Raw genomic sequence first — 19,248 nt, forward strand, 5'->3', positions numbered from 1 at the left:
TTCTGAGTCCTAACATTCCTCTGCTATAGATTCATAGATATTAAAGTCAGAAGGGACTATTATGATCATCTAGTCTGACCTCCTGTACAATGCAGGCCACAGAATCTCACCCACCCACTCCTGCAATAAACCTCTCACCTATGTCTGAGCTATTGAAGTCCTCAAATCATGGTTTAAAGACTTCAAGGTGCAGAGAATCCTCCAGCAAGTGACCCGTACCCCATGCTGCAGAGGAAGGCGAAAACCCCCCAGGGCCTCTTCCAATCTGCCCTGGAGGAAAATTCCTTCCCGACCCCCAAATATGGCGATCAGCTGAACCCTGAGCATGTGGGCAAGATTCACCAGCCAGATACCCAGGAAAGAATTTTCTGTAGTAACTCAGATCCCACCCCATCTAACATCCCATCACAGGCCATTGGGCCTATTTACCATGAATAGTTAAAGATCAATTAATTGCCAAAATCATGTTATCCCATCATACCATCTCCTCCATAAACTTATAGAATTTAATCTTGAAACCAGATAGGTCTTTTGCCCCCCTGCTTCCCTTGGAAGGCTGTTCCAGAACTTCACTCCTCTGATGGTTAGAAACCTTCGTCTAATTTCAAGTCTAAACTTCTCGATGGCCAGTTTATATCCATTTGTTCTTGTGTCCACATAGGTACTGAGCTTAAATAATTCCACTCCCTCTCCAGTATTTATCCCTCTGATATACTTATAGAGAGCAAGCATATCTCCCCTCATCCTTCTTTTGGTTAGGCTAAACAAGCCAAGCTCCTTGAGTCTCCTTTCATAAGACAGGTTTCAGAGTAACAGCCGTGTTAGTCTGTATTCGCAAAAAGAAAAGGAGTACTTGTGGCACCTTAGAGACTAACCAATTTATTTGAGCATAAGCTTTCGTGAGCTTCAGCTCACTTCATCGGATGCATACTGTGGAAAGTGTAGAAGATCTTTTTATACACACATGGCATGAAAAAATACCTCTCCCCACCCCACTCTCCTGCTGGTAATAGCTTATCTAAAGTGATCACTCTCCTTACAATGTGTATGATAATCAAGTTGGGCCATTTCCAGCACAAATCCAGGTTTTCTCCCCCCCCACACACACACAGGAGAGTGGGTTTGTGTGTGTGTGTGGGGGGGGGGGGGAGAAAACCTGGATTTGTGCTGGAAATGGCCCAACTTGATTATCATACACATTGTAAGGAGAGTGATCACTTTAGATAAGCTATTACCAGCAGGAGAGTGGGGTGGGGGGAGGTATTTTTTCATGCTTTGTGTGTATAAAAAGATCTTCTACACTTTCCACAGTATGCATCCGATGAAGTGAGCTGTAGCTCACGAAAGCTTATGCTCAAATAAATAGGTTAGTCTCTAAGGTGCCACAAGTACTCCTTTTCTTTTTTCATAAGACAGGTTTTCCATTCCTCGGATCATCCTAGTAGCCGTTCTCTGTACCTGTTTCAGTTTGAATTAATCCTTCTTAAACATGGGAGACCAGAACTGCACACAGTATTCCAGATGAGGTCTCACCAGTGCCTTGTAGAACGGTACTATCTAGCAAACAGCTATCTAGCAAACAGTTGTAGACAACACAGGCAAAGTGTTTTTCTCACCCCCTTTAGTGGCTAGTCTGCAGAGAGACAATGTGGACTAGTGGACAGGGCACTGGACTAGGACTCGGGAAACCTCGGTTCTTTTCTTAGCTTGACCATTGACTTGTTATGTGACCTTTGGCTGTGTGCCTCTGTGTCCCACTCCCACTCATTGTCTGCCTGATCTTAATAGGTTGTGAACTCTTCATAGAAGGGACTTTTTCTTCCTGTGTATTTGTACCCTGCCGACATTATAAAGTTCTGATCTTGGTTGGTGCCTCCAGGCACTATCGTAATATAAATAATAATAGAAGATAACAACCTATAATGGCTATTAGTTACTACTTTAGCTCAAGAGGTAAAAGACTATGCTATGAACCTAAACATTCCAACCCAGCTACTGACCTATGCAGGGAATCAACGTGGTTGGTTTCACATGATGGAACTTCTGATTATTCAGTTTGGTTTCGGAAAAAGCTAGGAAATTATCTATACAAATTTTATATTAAAGTCAAGAAGTTAAAAGTTAGGAAATACCAGAATTAAAGTTGCTCATGCCACCTTAATTTGGAATCTTGTGCTTATAAATTATGATAGTCTCTAATTCCATTCCCAGACAAAAGATACATTAAGAGTGAAAATGTATAGTTAGGGCAACCAAAGAAGCTTAACTCTTCCATGTAACCATGCAATTATATTTAATGCATAATAGCCTGTGTGGTCCCAGATTAGATTAAACTGAGTTTAAAGACACATGAAGTCTTTCCCCCTCATGGTGTCACTACGGAGCAGACTTAAGGTGGTTTGAGTGCCTGTGAATTTGCATACCTTAACATGTTTGGATTTAACTGTTAGCATAACTGTGGCCTCAGTTCCATGGAGAACAATTTGAGATGGCAGACATTCTAAAAGAGGGCAGTTCTTTCAAGAAATCCTTGAACAACATTGTTTTCTGTTTCAGACTCTGACGAAGAAGAAATTTCCATTTGTGAAGAGTAAGAGAAAAAAATTGACCATTAATTCTAAAAAATATTACTCAAATGTCACATATCCTTGAGATTTCAGTGATTGTAACTATAGTGATAGAGTCTCATGCTTACGTTGACCTACAAGGATTCAGCGAACACTATAGATGAACATGTATATGCAAAGTCAGATCAATGTGAGAACTGCAAACACAGTTACATGTGTGGGACAGACAAGACTGTCCATGACCATTGCAGGCTGTTATATCCTTTATTTATATGGTTCACGTCTTTTCACATAAGGCGTTAATACGCCTTGTTTCAAACAGTTAACGGTGACATGACAAATCTGCTGCCACCTTACTCATTTCTGGGCTCTTCCTTCCTTCCCAGTTGCTGGGGTCAATGTGACATGCTTTCAAGTTTGACTTCATTCTGTCTTTGTATCTTTTTTACTGGCCACTATGAGAACAGGTGTCTCACTTTAGCTGACCATAAAATATGGCCATGGGTATTCTCGAGGCAGCCATATGAAAGAGATGCCCAGATCAATGCAGCTCAGCTTTTACGAGCATGATTTGAATGCCTGACATCCAACAGCAATTAAGGATTTTTGATATTGGGAATATTTTCCCACCATTTGACTGTAAACAGACTGAGGACAGCGCATGTGGAATTAACTGAGTTTCCTAACGTGGGGGCAATAAGTTGCCCATACCTCTTAACCACACAGAAGCACTGCAAGCACGACTGCCCAATAGACGTTTAGCTTAGTGCTCTTTTTAACACCCCTATTGTTAACAAAGTTAATATTGCAACGTCAAGCACTCAAAAGTTAGAAAATGCCTGACTTAAGGTTACATGTGCAATCTTGATTTAGTCTTTTATGCGCATACATTATGATAGACTTTAATTACATGATCACACGCTTTTTTTTTCCAGAGGACCCCTGTCTCAATCAGTGCATAGGATGGACAGTCTCACTTAATGTGCAACTATTCAATATTTTGTTTTATTCTCACTGTTCAAGGTGTTCCTCTTGGCTTTATTTACTGCACACTGCTCAAATCCTGCTCTAAATAGAGTACAGGTATTAACTCCCTGATGGGCTTTTCTATGATGCTTTTCACTATATTATTTGAGTGCTTCACAAACATTAATTTATGTTCACAACACCTCTGTGGGGTAGGGTGATGTCGTCCCCATTTCACAGATGGGAAACTGAGGCAGAGAAAGATTAAGGTCAAAAGCATCCATTAATTTTAGGTGCCCAGTTTGAGATGTCTAAGGCCTGATTTTTCAGAGTACTCAGCATGATATAGTAAGTTCTGTGTTCAAAGTACAGCTCCCATTGACTTCAGCTGAAGCTGTGAGTGCTCAGCACTTCTGCAAATCATAGATTCTAAAGGCCAGAAGGGACCATTGTGATCATCTAGTCTGACCTCCTGTATAACACAGGCCATAGAACTTCCCAAAATAATTCTTAATCTTTAGAAGAACATCCAATCTTGATTTAAAAATGGTCAGTGGTGGAAAATCAGACCTCAGGGTCTCAATTTGGGTGCCCAGAAAATGAGGAAAACACAATTTCTGTCCTGTGAAAACTGTGAAAAGTCTGATTTAAGTGACTTGTTCAGCATCACATAGTTACTCTATGTTAGAGGCACGGATACAATCCAATTCTTCAGGGAAGCATTTAACTGCCTTAATCAGGGACCATCCTTTCTCTTCCTGCAGAGTTCCCTGTCTCATTCTTTACACACCTTCCAACCTCCGCAACAAATAATGCAGGGATTTTGCAGACCACAGCTTCATTCACTACACAATCCTGATTAATTCCCAGAGCACTGTCCATCTTGTGCACTGAATGAGGCAGGAGTCCTGCAGAAAAAATAGCATGTGATCATGTAATTAAAGACTATATCATAATGTATACATAGAAAGGGGTTAAATTAAGATTGCAGAGGCAGCCTTAATTTTGGTTTTTCCTAACTTTTGAGAAGTTGACTTTGCAACCTTAACATTCTTTTAATGTAATTTCCTAGCTTTTTGAAAAAGCAAACTGGAAAAAAAAAACAGATTTTCCATCATGTGTCATCATGTTGACACCTATATGGGTCACCAGGTGGATTGAAATCTTTAGATTGACAGAACAGCCCTCTACCATTTGAGTTAACAGAATAACTGATAGCAGCAGTAAGTTGTCACCCTCTATATGTACCAGCCACTAGGTGGGGATGAGATAGACTCTGCCATTGGGTTTTGCAGCTATTTGCTGACAGCAAAGGAATGGTGAGACTCAGAAATCCTCAGTTCCATTCAAGGCTCTGGAGGGGATTATGCTCCAGTGGTCAGACACTTCTGCCCCATCACTGTCCCAGGCCTGTCTCACTTCCCCTCTACCAGCTCCTCATCCCAGTCTCCTTGCCCAACCAGTCCCTGTTTCCCTTCCATATGAGGAGAGATTAATAAGACTGGCACTTTTCAGCTTGGAAAAGAGATGACTAAGGAGGGATATGATAGAGGTCTATAATATCATGACTGTCGTGGAGAAAGTAAATAAGGAAGTGTTATTTACTCCTTCTCATTACAGAAGATCTAGGGGCCATCAAATGGAATTAATAGGCATCCAGTTTAAAACAAACAAAAGGAAGTATTTCTTCACGCAACACACAGTCAGTCTCTGGACCTCTTTGCCAGAGGATGTTGATCCATCAATGGCAATTAGCCAGATTGGGCAGGGATGCAACCCCATGCTCTGAAGTGCCTCCAGCCTCTGTTTGCCAGAAGCTGAGAAAGGTAGACAGGGTATGAATCACTTGATGATTACCTGTTCTGTTCATTCCCTCTAAATCACCTGGCTTTGGCCACTGTTGGAAGACAGGATACCGGCTAGAGAGACATTGGTCTGGCCCAATGTCAAGGTTCCTTCCCCACTCTGAACTCTAGGGTACAGATGTGGGGACCTGCATGAAAACCTCCTAAGCTTACTTTTACCAGCTTAGGTTAAAACTTCCCCAAGGTACAAACTATTTTACCTTTTGCCCTTGGACTTTTGCTGCCACCACCAAACGTCTAACCGGTATTATATTATTAGGAAAGAGTCCATTTGGAAACGTCTTTCCCCCCAAAATCCTCCCAAACGTTCCCCCCCTTTCCTGGGGAAGGTTTGATAAAAATCCTCACCAATTTACATAGGTGAACACAGACCCAAACCCTTGGATCTTAAGAACAATGAAAAAGCATTCAGTTTCTTAAAAGAAGAATTTTAATAGAAGAAAAAGTAAAAAGAATCACCTCTGTAAAATCAGGATGGTAAATACCTTACAGGGTAATTAGATTCAAAACATAGAGAATCCCTCTAGGCAAAACCTTAAGTTACAAAACGACACAAAAACATGGAATATCCATTCCATTCAGCACAGCTCATTTTCTCAGCCATTTAAAGAAATCAGAATCTAATGCATATCTAGCTAGATTACTTACTAAGTTCTAAGACTCCATTCCTGTTCTGTCCCTGGCAAAAGCATCACACTGACAGAGAGAGGCTTTGTTTCTCCCTCCCCCCAGCTTTTGAAAGTATCTTGTCTCCCCATTGGTCATTTTGGTCAGGTGCCAGAGAGGTTATCCTAGCTTCTTAACCTTTTACAGGTGAAAGGGTTTTTCCTCTGGCCAGGAGGGATTTTAAAGGTGTTTACCCTTCCCTTTATATTTATGACACCCAGAATGGCCGTTCTTATGTTCTTAAGTCAGGCTGTTCCTTTTCCCACTGTGCCTGGGTACCAGCTGGGGGAGCACTGAGAGCACAAGAGAATTTCCCTGCTCTCAGTTCCAGTGCCCAATCCCACAGCAACAGGGAAAATCCCTGTTCAGCCCCTACAACCTTGAAAATGTCAGCTCAAACAGTGAAAGTTTGGCAGATATAAGCAACTGAAAACAGGATCTTTATAATGCGAAGTGTCAACTAATCTTAACTACAGACAGTGCCACCAGCTCCATATATAATAAGATTCAGGAAAGAGTTTCCTAGAAATCTAGTGACCTGCACCTATCGTTAATGAAAAATAAAACTCCTTAGCACTGCAAGCAATACACATATCAGCCAATTACCTTGTGCATGAACAAAAACACTTGAAACAGACAGATAGCTTAAGCAATAGCAAGACTAGCCCAGTTTTTAAAAAATATAATCAATTTTTTGTGTGTTTTTAATCTGGAGAGTCCATCTTATGACTCAGTAGAAGCAGTTACCATTTGTGACAGGGCTTGGGTGGCTGGGCAGATAGATAGATCGCCTAGCTCTCAAGCTCCCTGCTGGCTGAGTGGCCTCAGTCTTTAAGGCTGACCGGGGGGTTGGACGAGACCCGGGCTCTCCCTCTCTATTGAGTCCCAGCCCATGTCCCTGTGTATGTCAACCCCTGAACAGCGGGGTTGGTGTCCTTCCCAGCAAAGAGTCAGAATCCGCTGCCCTAGGCTAGTTCCTACCAGTCCATTAGTCTGTTTAGTTTGGGGTGTGGTCCCTCTAGTCCAATCTACTGGGCGGCTTGCTTTCCACAGGACTGCCTCTTGAGTCCGGACAGTGCCTTCCTGCGGTCCCAGGCTCCTTTGGGTGGGGCAGCTGCAAGCTGGTGAGGGGGATCCCCACAATGTCTCTGAGGTTCACTCACGCAGTTACCTCCAGTGCTGGGATTTCCTCTGCAGTCTCCCTTGGCTCAGAAACCAGTGCTTACTTCCAGGTGGCTGTCGTGGCTGGCAGGCTGCTGTTCTGTCCCTTCAGGCAGGCAGGCAGCTAGCTCCTGCTTTTTCGTTAGTTAGGGTTACCACCTTCGAAATGCAAAAAACTCGGGATACCCCCCCACAAGGCAAGCCCACCATAACTCCAACCCCAATGCAACTCTGCAACCCCTCACTTCAACTGCCACTTATAGTATCTATAGAGATAACTCCTATCGATAAGATTGATAACATCACACATCTCTCTCTCTCTAGCGTGACTCAAACTCTCTCTCACACACACACATGCAGGTGCGCTTGCATGTTGGTGGGCAGACAGCTGCTGTATTTGCAGCAGGTTTGATCTGTTATCACTTAAACTGCAGAAGTGGCAACATTGCAGCATCGTTAGCTGAACACAGAAACTTTTAACAGTAGATATCCCAGTGTATTGTGATAATAATGCAAATCTTTAGACCCACATAAAAAAACCTATCAAATTTAATTATTTTTCTGGCAACTGGCAAATCCATAAAAATAACTGGCCAGGCTGGTCAAATACTGGCCAGGTGGTAAGCCTATCATCAGTCAGCCGTGAACTGAGCTATCTCTCTTCTTTTATCCTCCCTCCAGGCCTAGCATTGGCTGCAGGTATAACAGGGTGGGGCTAGGTGAGCTCAAAGGCTCTCCTTAACCCCTTTCCATGCTGGTAGGTGGTTCCTCTGCTTCACCACACACTTATTTAATATCTTATTACAAACTCCTTGTTTCTGTTCGTATATTGAGTGAATTCAAAGCTGCAGCAAAGTCTCTCCTTTTACCTTTACACCCTTTTACATTTCTTGAGATCACAAGCACTCATGCAATGATTTTGAACTTCTGGAGACACTGAGACTTTTGTCTTGCACTTCAAAGACAAAAATCAGAGATAAAAAAGACTTCATAAGTAAGTCCAGTCCAACCTCAGCCTGTGCAGAATTGTTCCCACCAGTATACTGCCTGCAGCATTGTTCTCTGTCTTGTGTGATGAGACTTGAATAGTTTACATACATACAGGGCATGAATAGCTGGAAGACAATAAAGTGATTCAGAGAAGATCGATGATCAGATGTACTTGCACTTTTCTGTGTACTTGTAAATTGCACCACATGTACAGACAGGAAGGGGCTGTACATATGCTCATGCAGTTTTAACCTAAACTTGTGAGGATTTGCAAAAAGAAAGGAGTACTTGTGGCACCTTAGGGACTAACAAATTTATCTGGGCATAAGCTTTCGTGAGCTGTAGCTCACTTCATCGGCTGCATTCAGTGATTTTCCACTGAATGCATCTGATGAAGTGAGCTGTAGCTCACGACAGCTTATGCTCAAATAAATTTGTTAGTCTCTAAGGTGCCACAAGTACTCCTTTCTTTTTGCGAATACAGACTAACATGGCTGCTACTCTGAAACTTGTGAGGATTTGTGTGCCTGTGATGGGTACCTTGAAAACTGGACATAAAGCTATTTGAAAATTTGGACCTCTGCATAGTATAGTAGGTGTTAGTATAGTACAGTGTTGTGAGCTGGTGGGATGAATATTCGAGTGTCTGTCTGCTATGACCATTTGTTTGACCGTGTGCTTGTTTGTTCGAATAGTATGACTGTTTGACCATGTGGGTGTTTGATTGAAAAGTGTGAACTGGAAGTGCTTTGTTCCAGGTGGGCCTTGAGTGGTTGATTGGAGGGAAGGCTGTGTGCCGGGCCATCTGCTTCGAGCCAGCAGCCTTTTAAAAAGGCAGCAAGTTGCGAACTGAGGCCAGGCAAACAGAGGGAGTTTGCCTGGGAGTTTGCACAGAGTGTTTTTGCCTTCCAGGCTCCTGTGAGCAGTACATACAAAACCTGAGGAGCCTCTTGGAAAGAAAACATGGATAGTGAGTGATCAGCTGTTGTGACCTGCTCAGCATGTGCCATGTTTGTCTTTCTCCCAGAGGACAGACGCAACTTCATCTGTATGAAGTGCAAGCTGGTCTGCATATTAGAAGAGAAGGTTAGAGGATGAGAGAACCAAGTATCAACCCTGCGTTGCATCAGAGAAAATGAAGATTTTCTGGATAGAAGTCAGTGTTTGGTTCTGGAAGCAAAACGTGCTGAAGATTCAGAGAGTGCAGTGCAGAGCAGAGCCGGGAAGAATACTGGCAGCACGTGACCTCCAGAGGAAGAAAGAGGAGAACCTATGTACCCCCAGTGCAGATAGAGGAAAGAAACCATTTTCAGGCTCTCTGCACAGGTACTACTGCAGAGAAGGATTTGGAAGAGTCCTCTGAGGGAAGGTATCAGAAGGAGACCCCATCGGCCAAAAGGCATGGGATGCATTATCCTAGGGATGGGGGTTCCATGACCACCACTCCTAAGAGGAGGAGAGGAGGGGTGGTGGTCGGGGACTCCCTCCTAAAGAGGACGGCGTCATCCATCTGCCGACCAGACTAGGAGACTCGAGAAGTGTGTCCTGCTTGCCTGGAGTTAGAATCCAGGATGTGACGGAGTGTTTGCCGAGACTGATCAAGATCTCGGACCGCTATCCCTTCCCACTTCTCCAAGTGGGCACCGATGATACTGCCAAGAATGACCTTGAGCGGATCACTGCAGACTACATGGCTCTGGGAAGAAGGATAAAGGAGTTTGAGACGCAAGTTGTGTTTTTGTCCATCCTCCCTGTTGAAGGAAAAGGCCCAGGTAGGGACTGTCGAATTGTGGAGGTGAATGCATGGTTACGCAGGTGGTGTCAGAGAGAGGGCTTTGGATTCTTTGACCATGGTATGTTGTTCCAGGATGAAGGATTGCTAGGAAGAGATGGGATCCACCTAACAAAGAGAGGGAAGAGCATCTTTGCAGGCAGGCTTGCTAACCTACTGAGGAGGGCTTTAAACTAGGTTCACCAGGGGATGGTGACCTAAACCGAGAGGTAAGTGAGGGAGTGGGATACAGGGAAGAAACACAAGGAGGGTGTTCTCAGGGGTCCGGATCTAATGCATCCAAGGGTGCTGGGGGAGTTGGCTGATGTGATTGCAGAGCCATTGACCATAATCTTTGAAAATTCACGGCGATCGGGGGAGGTCCTGGACGACTGGAAAAAAGCAAATATATTGCCCATCTTTAAAAAAGGGAAGAAAGAGAACCCAGTGAACTACAGACCAGTCAGCCTCACTTCAGTCCCCGGCAAAATCATGGAGCAGGTCCTCAAGGAACCCATTTTGAAGCACTTGGAACCCATTTTGAACCATTTTGGAGAGGAAGATGATCAGGAAGAGTCAACATGGATTCACCAAGGGCAAGTCATGCCTGACCAACCTGATTGCCTTCTATGATGAGATAACTGGCTCTGTGGATATGGGGAAAGCGGTGGATGTGATATATCTTGATTTTAGCTAAGTTTTTGATACTGTCTCCCACAGTATTCTTGCCAGCAAGTTAAAAAAGTATGGATTGGGTGAATGGACTATAAGGTGGATAGAAAGCTGGCTAGATTGTCGGGTTGAACGGGTAGTGATCAATGGCTTGATGTCTAGTTGGCAGCCGGTATCAAGCGGAGTGCCCCAGGGGTTGGTCCTGGGGCCGGTTTTGTTCAACATCTTTATTCATGATCTGGATGATGGAATTAATGGCACCCTCAGCAACTTTGCAGATGACACTAAACTGGGGGGAGAGGTGGATACACTGGAGGGTAGGGATAGGGTCCAGAGTGACCTAGACAAATTGGAGGACTGGGCCAAAAGAAATCTGATGAGGTTCAACAAGAACAAGTGCAGAGTCCTGCACTTAGGAAGGAAGAATCCCATGAACCGCTACAGGCTGGGGACCAACTGGCTGAGCAGCAGTTCTGCAGAAAAGGACCTGGGGATTACAGTGGATGAGAAGCTGGATATGAGTCAGCAGTGTGCCCTCGTTGCCAAGAAAGCCAACGGCATATTGGGCTGTATTAGTAGGAGCATTGCCAGCAGATCGAGGGAAGTGATTATTCCCCTCTGTTCAGTACTGGCGAGGCCACACCTGGAGTATAGCGTCCAGTGTTGGTCCCCCCACTACATAAGGGATATGGACAAATTGAAGAGAGTCCAGCGGAGGGCAACAAAAATGATTAGGGGCTGGGGCACATGATTTACGAGGAGAGGCTGAGGGAACTGGGATTATGTAGTCTGCAGAAGAGAAGAGTGAGGGGGGATTTGATAGCAGCCTTCAACTACCTGAAGGGGGTTCCAAAGAGGATGGAGTTCAGCTGTTCTCTGGGGTGGCAGATGACAGAACAAGGAGCATTGGTCTCAAGTTGCAGTGGGGGAGGTTTGGTTTGGATATTAGGAAACACTATTTCAGTAGGAGGGTGGTGAAGCACTGGCCTGGGTTACCTCGGGAGGTGGTGGAATCTCCATCCTTAGAGGGTTTTAAGGCCGGGCTTGACAAAGCCTTGGCTGGGATGATTTAGTTGGTGTTGGTCCTGCTTTGAGCAGGGGATTGGACTAGATGATCTTCTGCGGTCTCTTCCAACCCTAATCTTCTATGATTCTATTAAATTAGTCTGATAACAACACCTTACTTTTTACACAACATTTTATGCCAAGGTGTTTTCAGACGTAAACAGGGATCACTTAACCCACCACTGAAATAACAGTCATTTCTGGGTGGGAGCAGGACAACACTACTACATCACTATTAAGTTAACTATTTAATGTAATTTCATTTTTAAGCAGTAAGAGAAGATAATACATTATGAAGCCACCTGAAACAACAAATGGATTTTATGTAGAAAAATGTAAATACTCAATTTTGACATATACCTCTTTCCTGTGGAAAGAGCATTATGGAATCTTTAAGGGCCAAATTGGGTTTTGCATGTCATCTAAAATACATTAGTGCCTTGGGAAATTAAGTTAGTAATTACAAATAGTTGCACAGCTTCCAAGTTTGCAAATGATATACATGAAGAAATTTTGACAGAGTGAGAGAGATAGCAAGTTTGCAATGGCATTTTAATAGGTTCAGGAAATGGGCAAATAAGCTGAAGAGGGTTTTTAAAATAAAAAAATGTAGCAGATGTATCTTGTTAAAAAGTGAAATACTCATTAAAAAGTTAATTAACCAAGGGGCTTTTGAGGTAATGTTGACCACTGAAGAATACCAAAGAAAATCAATAAGGTGCTAGGTTACGTAAGTAAGGGAAAATGTCTGACTATAGAAAGAAATATAATTTTTATCTATATATAAATACTTCATTCCTTTAAAAGTTACAGGGCATGGGTTAAGGAATAAATTTTCATTTCCTAATCAAAGATCTATTTCTTTCTAACACAGTGGCCCTTGATGGCCACAATTTAGACCTTCAAGAGCCATAAATGGTTTCCATGACACAGGCTAGACACTAGTGATGTATAATGGCATATGAGTATTTCTACAACCTAGATCACATGGTAAATTTCACTGTTAGAAGAAAAAAGAGTTAAGATCTGGTGCAACACATTTCAAATTGGAGATAATCAATCACTTCCTGCCAATACTACGGTTCATCTAGACCAGCATATCAGGGACCTTGAGAAAAACTGTTTTACATGGTCACAGCTGAAACACGGGACTCCTCTCAGTTTCCATAGAGCTGTATAAAAACAAATTCCAGATTCTATTTTTAGTAAGATCTTCACACACAGATTCTTTCAAGCTCACACTTCACGTAAATGCAGGAAACATTATGCACTCTTAACAATCCAATGTTAAAATCTTTAAAACAGAGTAAGCAAACACTTCATTTCTTTAGCCTTCTTAACACATATAAACAGAACTGACAGCCCGGAGCCTGACATGTTATTTGCAGTACTGTAATAATAGATTTCAAGTTATCTTGTTTAACACACAAATACATCTGGTAGTGTTATAAAAATCATCTGCACTACAACATTCTGGAAAGCCTACCTCTAACTGCATTTCTTTACAGCGTTTGAAGCAGAAAGTTTTAACATGTTAAACATCCCCTGGCTTCCAAAAAATAGTTATCTATGCAACTCAAGTCTCAGGCTATGTCTACACTACAAACTTTGATCAATGTAAGTTACAACATTGTAAAGCTGCCACAGTTAGTATATCACTCGTGCGCATGCATTCTTGACCCTTTGCACTGGCACTGCATATGTTCACCAGGAGTGCTTGTACTGTTGTACAGTTCAGTGCACCATGGGTGGATATCCCAGTGTGCAACTTGGCCTCATATTTTGGGAAATTTGGACAATGCATGTTGAATCATAGAAGATTAGGGTTGGAAGAGATCGCAGGAAGTCATCTACTCCAACCCCCTGCTCAAAGCAGAACCAACACGAACTAAATCATCCTAGCCAGGGCTTTGTCAAGCCGGGTCTTAAAAACTTCTAACGATGGAGTTTCCACCAGCTCCCTTGGTAACCCATTCCAGTGCTTCACCACCCTCCTAGTGAAATAGTTTTTCCTAATATCTAACCTAGACCTCCCCCACTGCAACTTGAGACCATTATTTCTTGTTCTGTCATCTGCCGCCACTGAGTACAGCCGAGCTCCATCCTCTTTGGAACCTCCTTCAGGTAGTTGAAGGCTGCTATCAAATCCCCCCTCACTCGTCTCTTCTGCAGATTAAATAAGCCCAGTTCCCTGAGCCTTTCCTCATAAGCCATGTGCCCCAGCCCCCTAATCATTTTTGTTGCCCTTCGCTGGACTCTCTTCAATTTGTCCACATCCTTTCTTTAGTGGGAGCCCAAAACTGGACGCAATACTCCAGATGTGGTCTCATGTGGTCCTTCAGTGTCCGCATAGCACTGTCCGTTTCAGTAGAGAATGGTTTAGACTCCTTATAGGATAAACCTTCTATTGTGTTCTGCAGCTCCTTTGGAATGCCAGAAGCCTGCAGCCAGGAAGAACACCTCACGGAAATTGCAACGCATGTAGAACTTGAGACCATATCAGTAGTATGTACTGCTACTTGAAGGGATATCTGAGCCGTAAGGCATCTCTCAGAAACCAAAGCCAAAATGTGATTCTCATATTCCTCTAGCAACTTGTCAGCAAATTTAGAAATTGCAAAAAAAATAAAATAAAATTACATTTTGACAAGAGAGCCTAATAATTAGCAGCTCTCATTTGAAGAGAGGTGTAGAATAAATATTTTGGCTGTATAAATCTAGCCTCTTAAATTTCGTATCCTTGGGAGTGGCTTTAGGACAGGACTGATGATAACCACCTAGGAATAAGAAACAGGTTGGTTAAAGAAATAGTCAAAATCTTGTTGAGGGACTTGATATCAACTGTCCATTTGCTTGGCCATACGAGGTATAGAGGCTGGGGTCTGCCAGAGGGTTTTTGCTGACTCCAGAAAGGCTTCACTGATAAAAAGGGCAATTCCTTCTGGGACAGGAGTCTGTAAAATATCAAGGAGGGTGTGCAAGTTATATTGCACACGCTCCTCTTGTACTCCTCGAGAAGTGGCCTCCTGAAAAACTGAAGTCCTCTGTGGGGTGGGGGAGACCTCAACCCTGGAGTGATGGCTTCATCTGGTGAAAAAGAATAGAGGGTGAGAGGGGAACATCTAAGGGTTCCTCTACTAATTCTCCCTCCTCCTGAGGACTACTGTCACCTTGATAGCCATATTCAGATGCTCCCCAAAGAGCTATATGATGACAAAGCTACTGTGAGTCAGATAGGTTCTGGAGATGGGGTGAGCATCTCAGGACTGTAATCATAAATTAACTTCTAGAAACAGGATATTCATCTGACTCAAGATGCAATACAAAACCTTAGCTCCAAACTCATATTTCCCCTAAGGAGATTTCATAACTCCTCCAATAAACTGAAATCTAGGTATTCCATGTATCCATTCTAAGGTAGTTGAGGTTTGGAGTTACAGTTTTGCATTGCTGTGCAAGTCAGATGAATGTGGGGAGTACACTGCGTGTGACTTTGAAGTGGAAAGTACATCTCCAGGATGGGCTGAAGTGTCTCACTGAGAGTGGAATGAATTGACATGTAGTGGGAATGTGTGAAGAAGACCCTCCTTAACGTGGCATTTTCTTGCTTTTAAAATTGGTTCTTTGTGAGCATGTAGAGAGGGTGAGAGGGGAAGTAGCATGCCCTGTAGCAACTATAAGTAGCTTAAATAATAGCTTGATGGCAGTGAGTTGGCTTCATGCTGTTTCACATCTGATACTCCTTGATGAAACATAGGAGCCAGAGGTGCCAGTACGGGGGGATGACGAGGGTCACGCGCTGCCCCTGCATCGGCACGACCACCCTCCGCGGGTCCCTCCCCTTTTTTTCTGGTGGCCCTGTGGACCCCCCGACTTTTCCGGTGGTGCCCCTGCACCCTTTTTTTCTACTGGCACCTCTGATAGGACCCTTGTCATATAACAAGCTTAATCAAAACTGATACAAGCTACAAAAGTGAGATCTTGGAAGAGTGTTGCCGTTTTCATAATGTACTAAAATACTGTAATGATAAATAATAATTAATAAATAGTGTGTAATAAGCATGTCATAAAACACATTTTTTATTTCCAAGATCACTGCTTTTATAATTTATGCTGAGGTAAGGGAGAAAATCTCTGGAAATATTAATTTTTAGGACGGGGTTCACAAGACTTGACATTTTAGTGAAACGGGTTTGCGGGTTGTTGAAATTTGGGAACCACTGTCTTAGATTAATACTGTAGATTCCATGGTTCAGAAAGGACCATGGGTGATTATCTAGTCTGACTTCCAAAATGTACTGGAGTCATTTACAGTGGAATTCAATCTTAATTATCACTTCAGACAAATCCCTTCATATTCCATCTCAGTGACAACTGCATTTGAGTTCTTCTCATGTTGGACACAAAAATAGAAGCAAATTCCCTGTTTACAAGTTCTGTGGAAATTCTGCTAGGCATTTAGTGCTAAACTCTGGCCCCACTGAAATCTGCCACTGACTGCAAATGGGACCAGAATTCATTCTTTAATGACAAGATAGGTTCATCAGATTTTTTGTTGTTTTTTTTTGAAACATGAAAGATACTGGATTGACAAGTCTTGGAGCAAAAGAACTCTCTTTGTCCACAGAACAAATACAATACCATAGCAATGGCTTCCACTCTGTCTTGGAAGAATCAATTCAAGGAATCATGTATGTCTCTACAACTTAGTCAATGCTTGCGCTCTCTGCTTGCATTGCCATCAAAGGGTCCAATTTTAGTGTCTTTTGTGAGGATGTTTTTTATGATGCATACCTCTGTCAATTAGAAACTAGACTGATACCAATTCACTTCACGTAGGCCACTGAACAGAAACCCGATGGCTAAAAATTTTACTCACGACCAACCTGCAAGCTAATGGTGAAAGGTCCTATAGTCCACCACCAATCCCATACAGTCAGAACCGTCCCAAGGGTACAGCAAATCGGGGTAACCGCTCCTGGCCCCATGCTTTGGGGGGCCCCACAGGCTGGCGTGATTGGTCCCAGAAGTGACGGGTCGGTCCTGGAAGTGATGGATTCGTCACATCCGCCCCAGGCCCTGCACCATTAGTACTCCCACAAACTGTGACATCTATTTGCCAGGTGGCTCACAGAAATGTGAAACCGTTCTTCCCACTTTTGAGGAGGTCAAAGAAAATCGAAGAAACAATTTCCAACCTTATAACTATTATTGAAGACTTTGCTGATCAACGTAAGTGAGGGAGAGACATGAAGTAATATGGGAAGTGCCTTTGGGAAAAAGCACAGTAAGACTTGATCAAGACAGCCAAATGATCACTACGAGAGGTAATAAATAAAAGATAATTTCATTAAATATCTTCAAGTCCTGGAAACCCTTTTGCACGCCAAATACAAATGATGCTGTGTATTCTCTATCCTCCTCAATTTTAGAGTCGTTCTCTCTTACATTCATAGTAATTTTTCCTATTCATTATTCTGAGTGTATAAGATACCTTTTAATTACTAAAAAAATTTAATAAAAATACTCACGCTGACCCCAGCGCCCAGTCCTTGGGTTCAAATAATTTGGATAAAGCCCATTAGGACGTTCCATTTTTTGAAGTAACTTCCGAATGTGCATGACCTAAATTAAAGCAAAAGTCAGGATCACCAAAAATAATTTTCATCTACCTTCAAAGTTTGTTTAAATCTGGACTTTCTTCTTCAACTGCAATTTTTCATAATTTAATTAAACCGGCTTCTTGTGGGCTTTTTCTAGATGGGCACTTCCTTTTAATGGCTACTCACGTAGACATATGTCATGAGCATCATTTCTAAATATCTGTACAAAAAATAAAAAAAGATCTTGTCTTCATAATTTTCTGCTTTGGAGAGCTATGTATTTTGGTAATATAAATGCAAAGAATGAAATAATTGGTCTGTTACCAAAAAACATGATTGTAATCGATCAGGCCCTCTCATTCCTAATCAGATTCACAGTACACAACTCTGAGTCTTCTTATAACATTAGACTCTAAGCACAAAACTAACCTTGTTGTAGTAGACAGGGTCCCCAGTCAGGTAGCTAAGGTGGACAAATTCCATGTGCAGAGTACCAAATTCAGCCAGGATGCTGCTGCCTGCAGAAGCCCAGCCCCAGTTTCGACCCACACCACTGAGTTGCAACAAATATAAAGTGAAGCATGAGAGGGGGAAGGAAAGAACAAACAGCTGGTCAGTGAAAGGATACCGTCAATATTCAGAGAGTGTGGGTAGTAATCACATCACATTAAATTGCCTCTTAGAAGAGCTACATACAACAAGTTGATATTAGCCTATATCTAGGATAACAAGTGATTTCTTTTAAAAATAGGCTTCACAACTTGATAGTTCAAAAAACCTTCATAGTTAAGCAGCAACAGGCCATGCCATAACCTTAGGGTATATTCTCTACACAGCTCTCTATATGCCCAAGCAGTCCTTCCCACGTCTATGCTGCTATTTTTAGGAGTGTAGTGTCCTCGGTGCTGTGAAATGCTCCAGTAGTGGCAAAAAGCTCTGGAAGTAGGGAAGTAGTGATGGGGAAAGGTTCCAGCAGTGGATAAGGCTCTGGCAGGGGGAAGGCAGCAGGTAAAGGCTCCAGCAGTAGGGAGGCAGTGGGGAAAGTCAGCAACTCCTTATTGCTTCCCTACTACCAGAGACTTTCACTGCTGAGTGCAGCTACACACCACAGTATGTATGCAGCCTGCTTTTCACTGCAGCATGTAGCTACATGTAGCCTACATGCTGTTGCAAGTGTAGACAAGACCAAAGTGCATCTTAAAAGCTTCCCACAAAATCAAATCAAGCACATATGGTTTTCGCTCTCTTTGGATCTCACCTATAAAGTGATAAGATCCCTCAACTATCACTGATTTAATACAATTTGAGAGCATTCAGCATTTTGGAGGATTGGGCCTTTTAATCTGTAAAGTTAAACAGTAATCCTTCCTGCAAATTATTTCTCATTCAAAAACCACCATTGAAATTGGATTTGAGCTGGATGCCACTAGTGAGCCTAAAGCCAATTAGGAATTTGCTGTTGTCACATTTAATTTTTAAAAGAAACAGCATATTCAAAAAGGAGAAGAAATATGAGAGAAAAATCAGCAGGAATCAAGGAGCAGGATTTGTATCCCATAACTACAGACAAGGAAGCAATTATTTTATCTCAATAAACGCTGTCTACATAGACATCATGGCCTGTGCCTCAATGTTTTGGTACAGCTAACCATAATAAGGAAAAATGAAGTGTTTCATGCCCTATTTGCTTCTTAATTTTTTTCAAATCAACAAAATTGGAGTCAAATTCAACATAATATAAAGGCTGCCAATTTTCACTAACCTATCTAACCCCATAAATTACAGTGTCACAATGAAATAGACACATTTCTAGATGCTGTTTAATATTGTTTAAATAGACACATATAACTTGGATGCATAATTTCTATATCTATTCTCTCAGATGGTTTTAAAGCAATACACAAAAGTAGTAATCCTTTTAT

The 19,248-nt window shown here is 42.4% G+C and overlaps 1 protein-coding gene across 1 annotated transcript in view; it reads right to left on the bottom strand.

Annotated features, from left to right (window-relative positions):
• MAN1A2 (mannosidase alpha class 1A member 2) overlaps nucleotides 1-19,248 on the bottom strand; it is a 307,541-nt gene that overhangs the window by 76,318 nt on the left and 211,975 nt on the right. Inside the window, exons 7-8 of the mRNA XM_074975205.1 lie at nucleotides 17,756-17,879; nucleotides 17,255-17,348 (exon numbers count right to left, since the gene is read on the bottom strand). Coding sequence (XP_074831306.1) covers nucleotides 17,255-17,348; nucleotides 17,756-17,879 — 218 coding nt within the window. The remainder of the gene's footprint in view (nucleotides 1-17,254; nucleotides 17,349-17,755; nucleotides 17,880-19,248) is intronic.

The sequence above is a fragment of the Natator depressus genome, chromosome 1 (genome assembly GCF_965152275.1).
Source record: "Natator depressus isolate rNatDep1 chromosome 1, rNatDep2.hap1, whole genome shotgun sequence".
Lineage (NCBI taxonomy): Eukaryota > Metazoa > Chordata > Testudines > Cheloniidae > Natator > Natator depressus.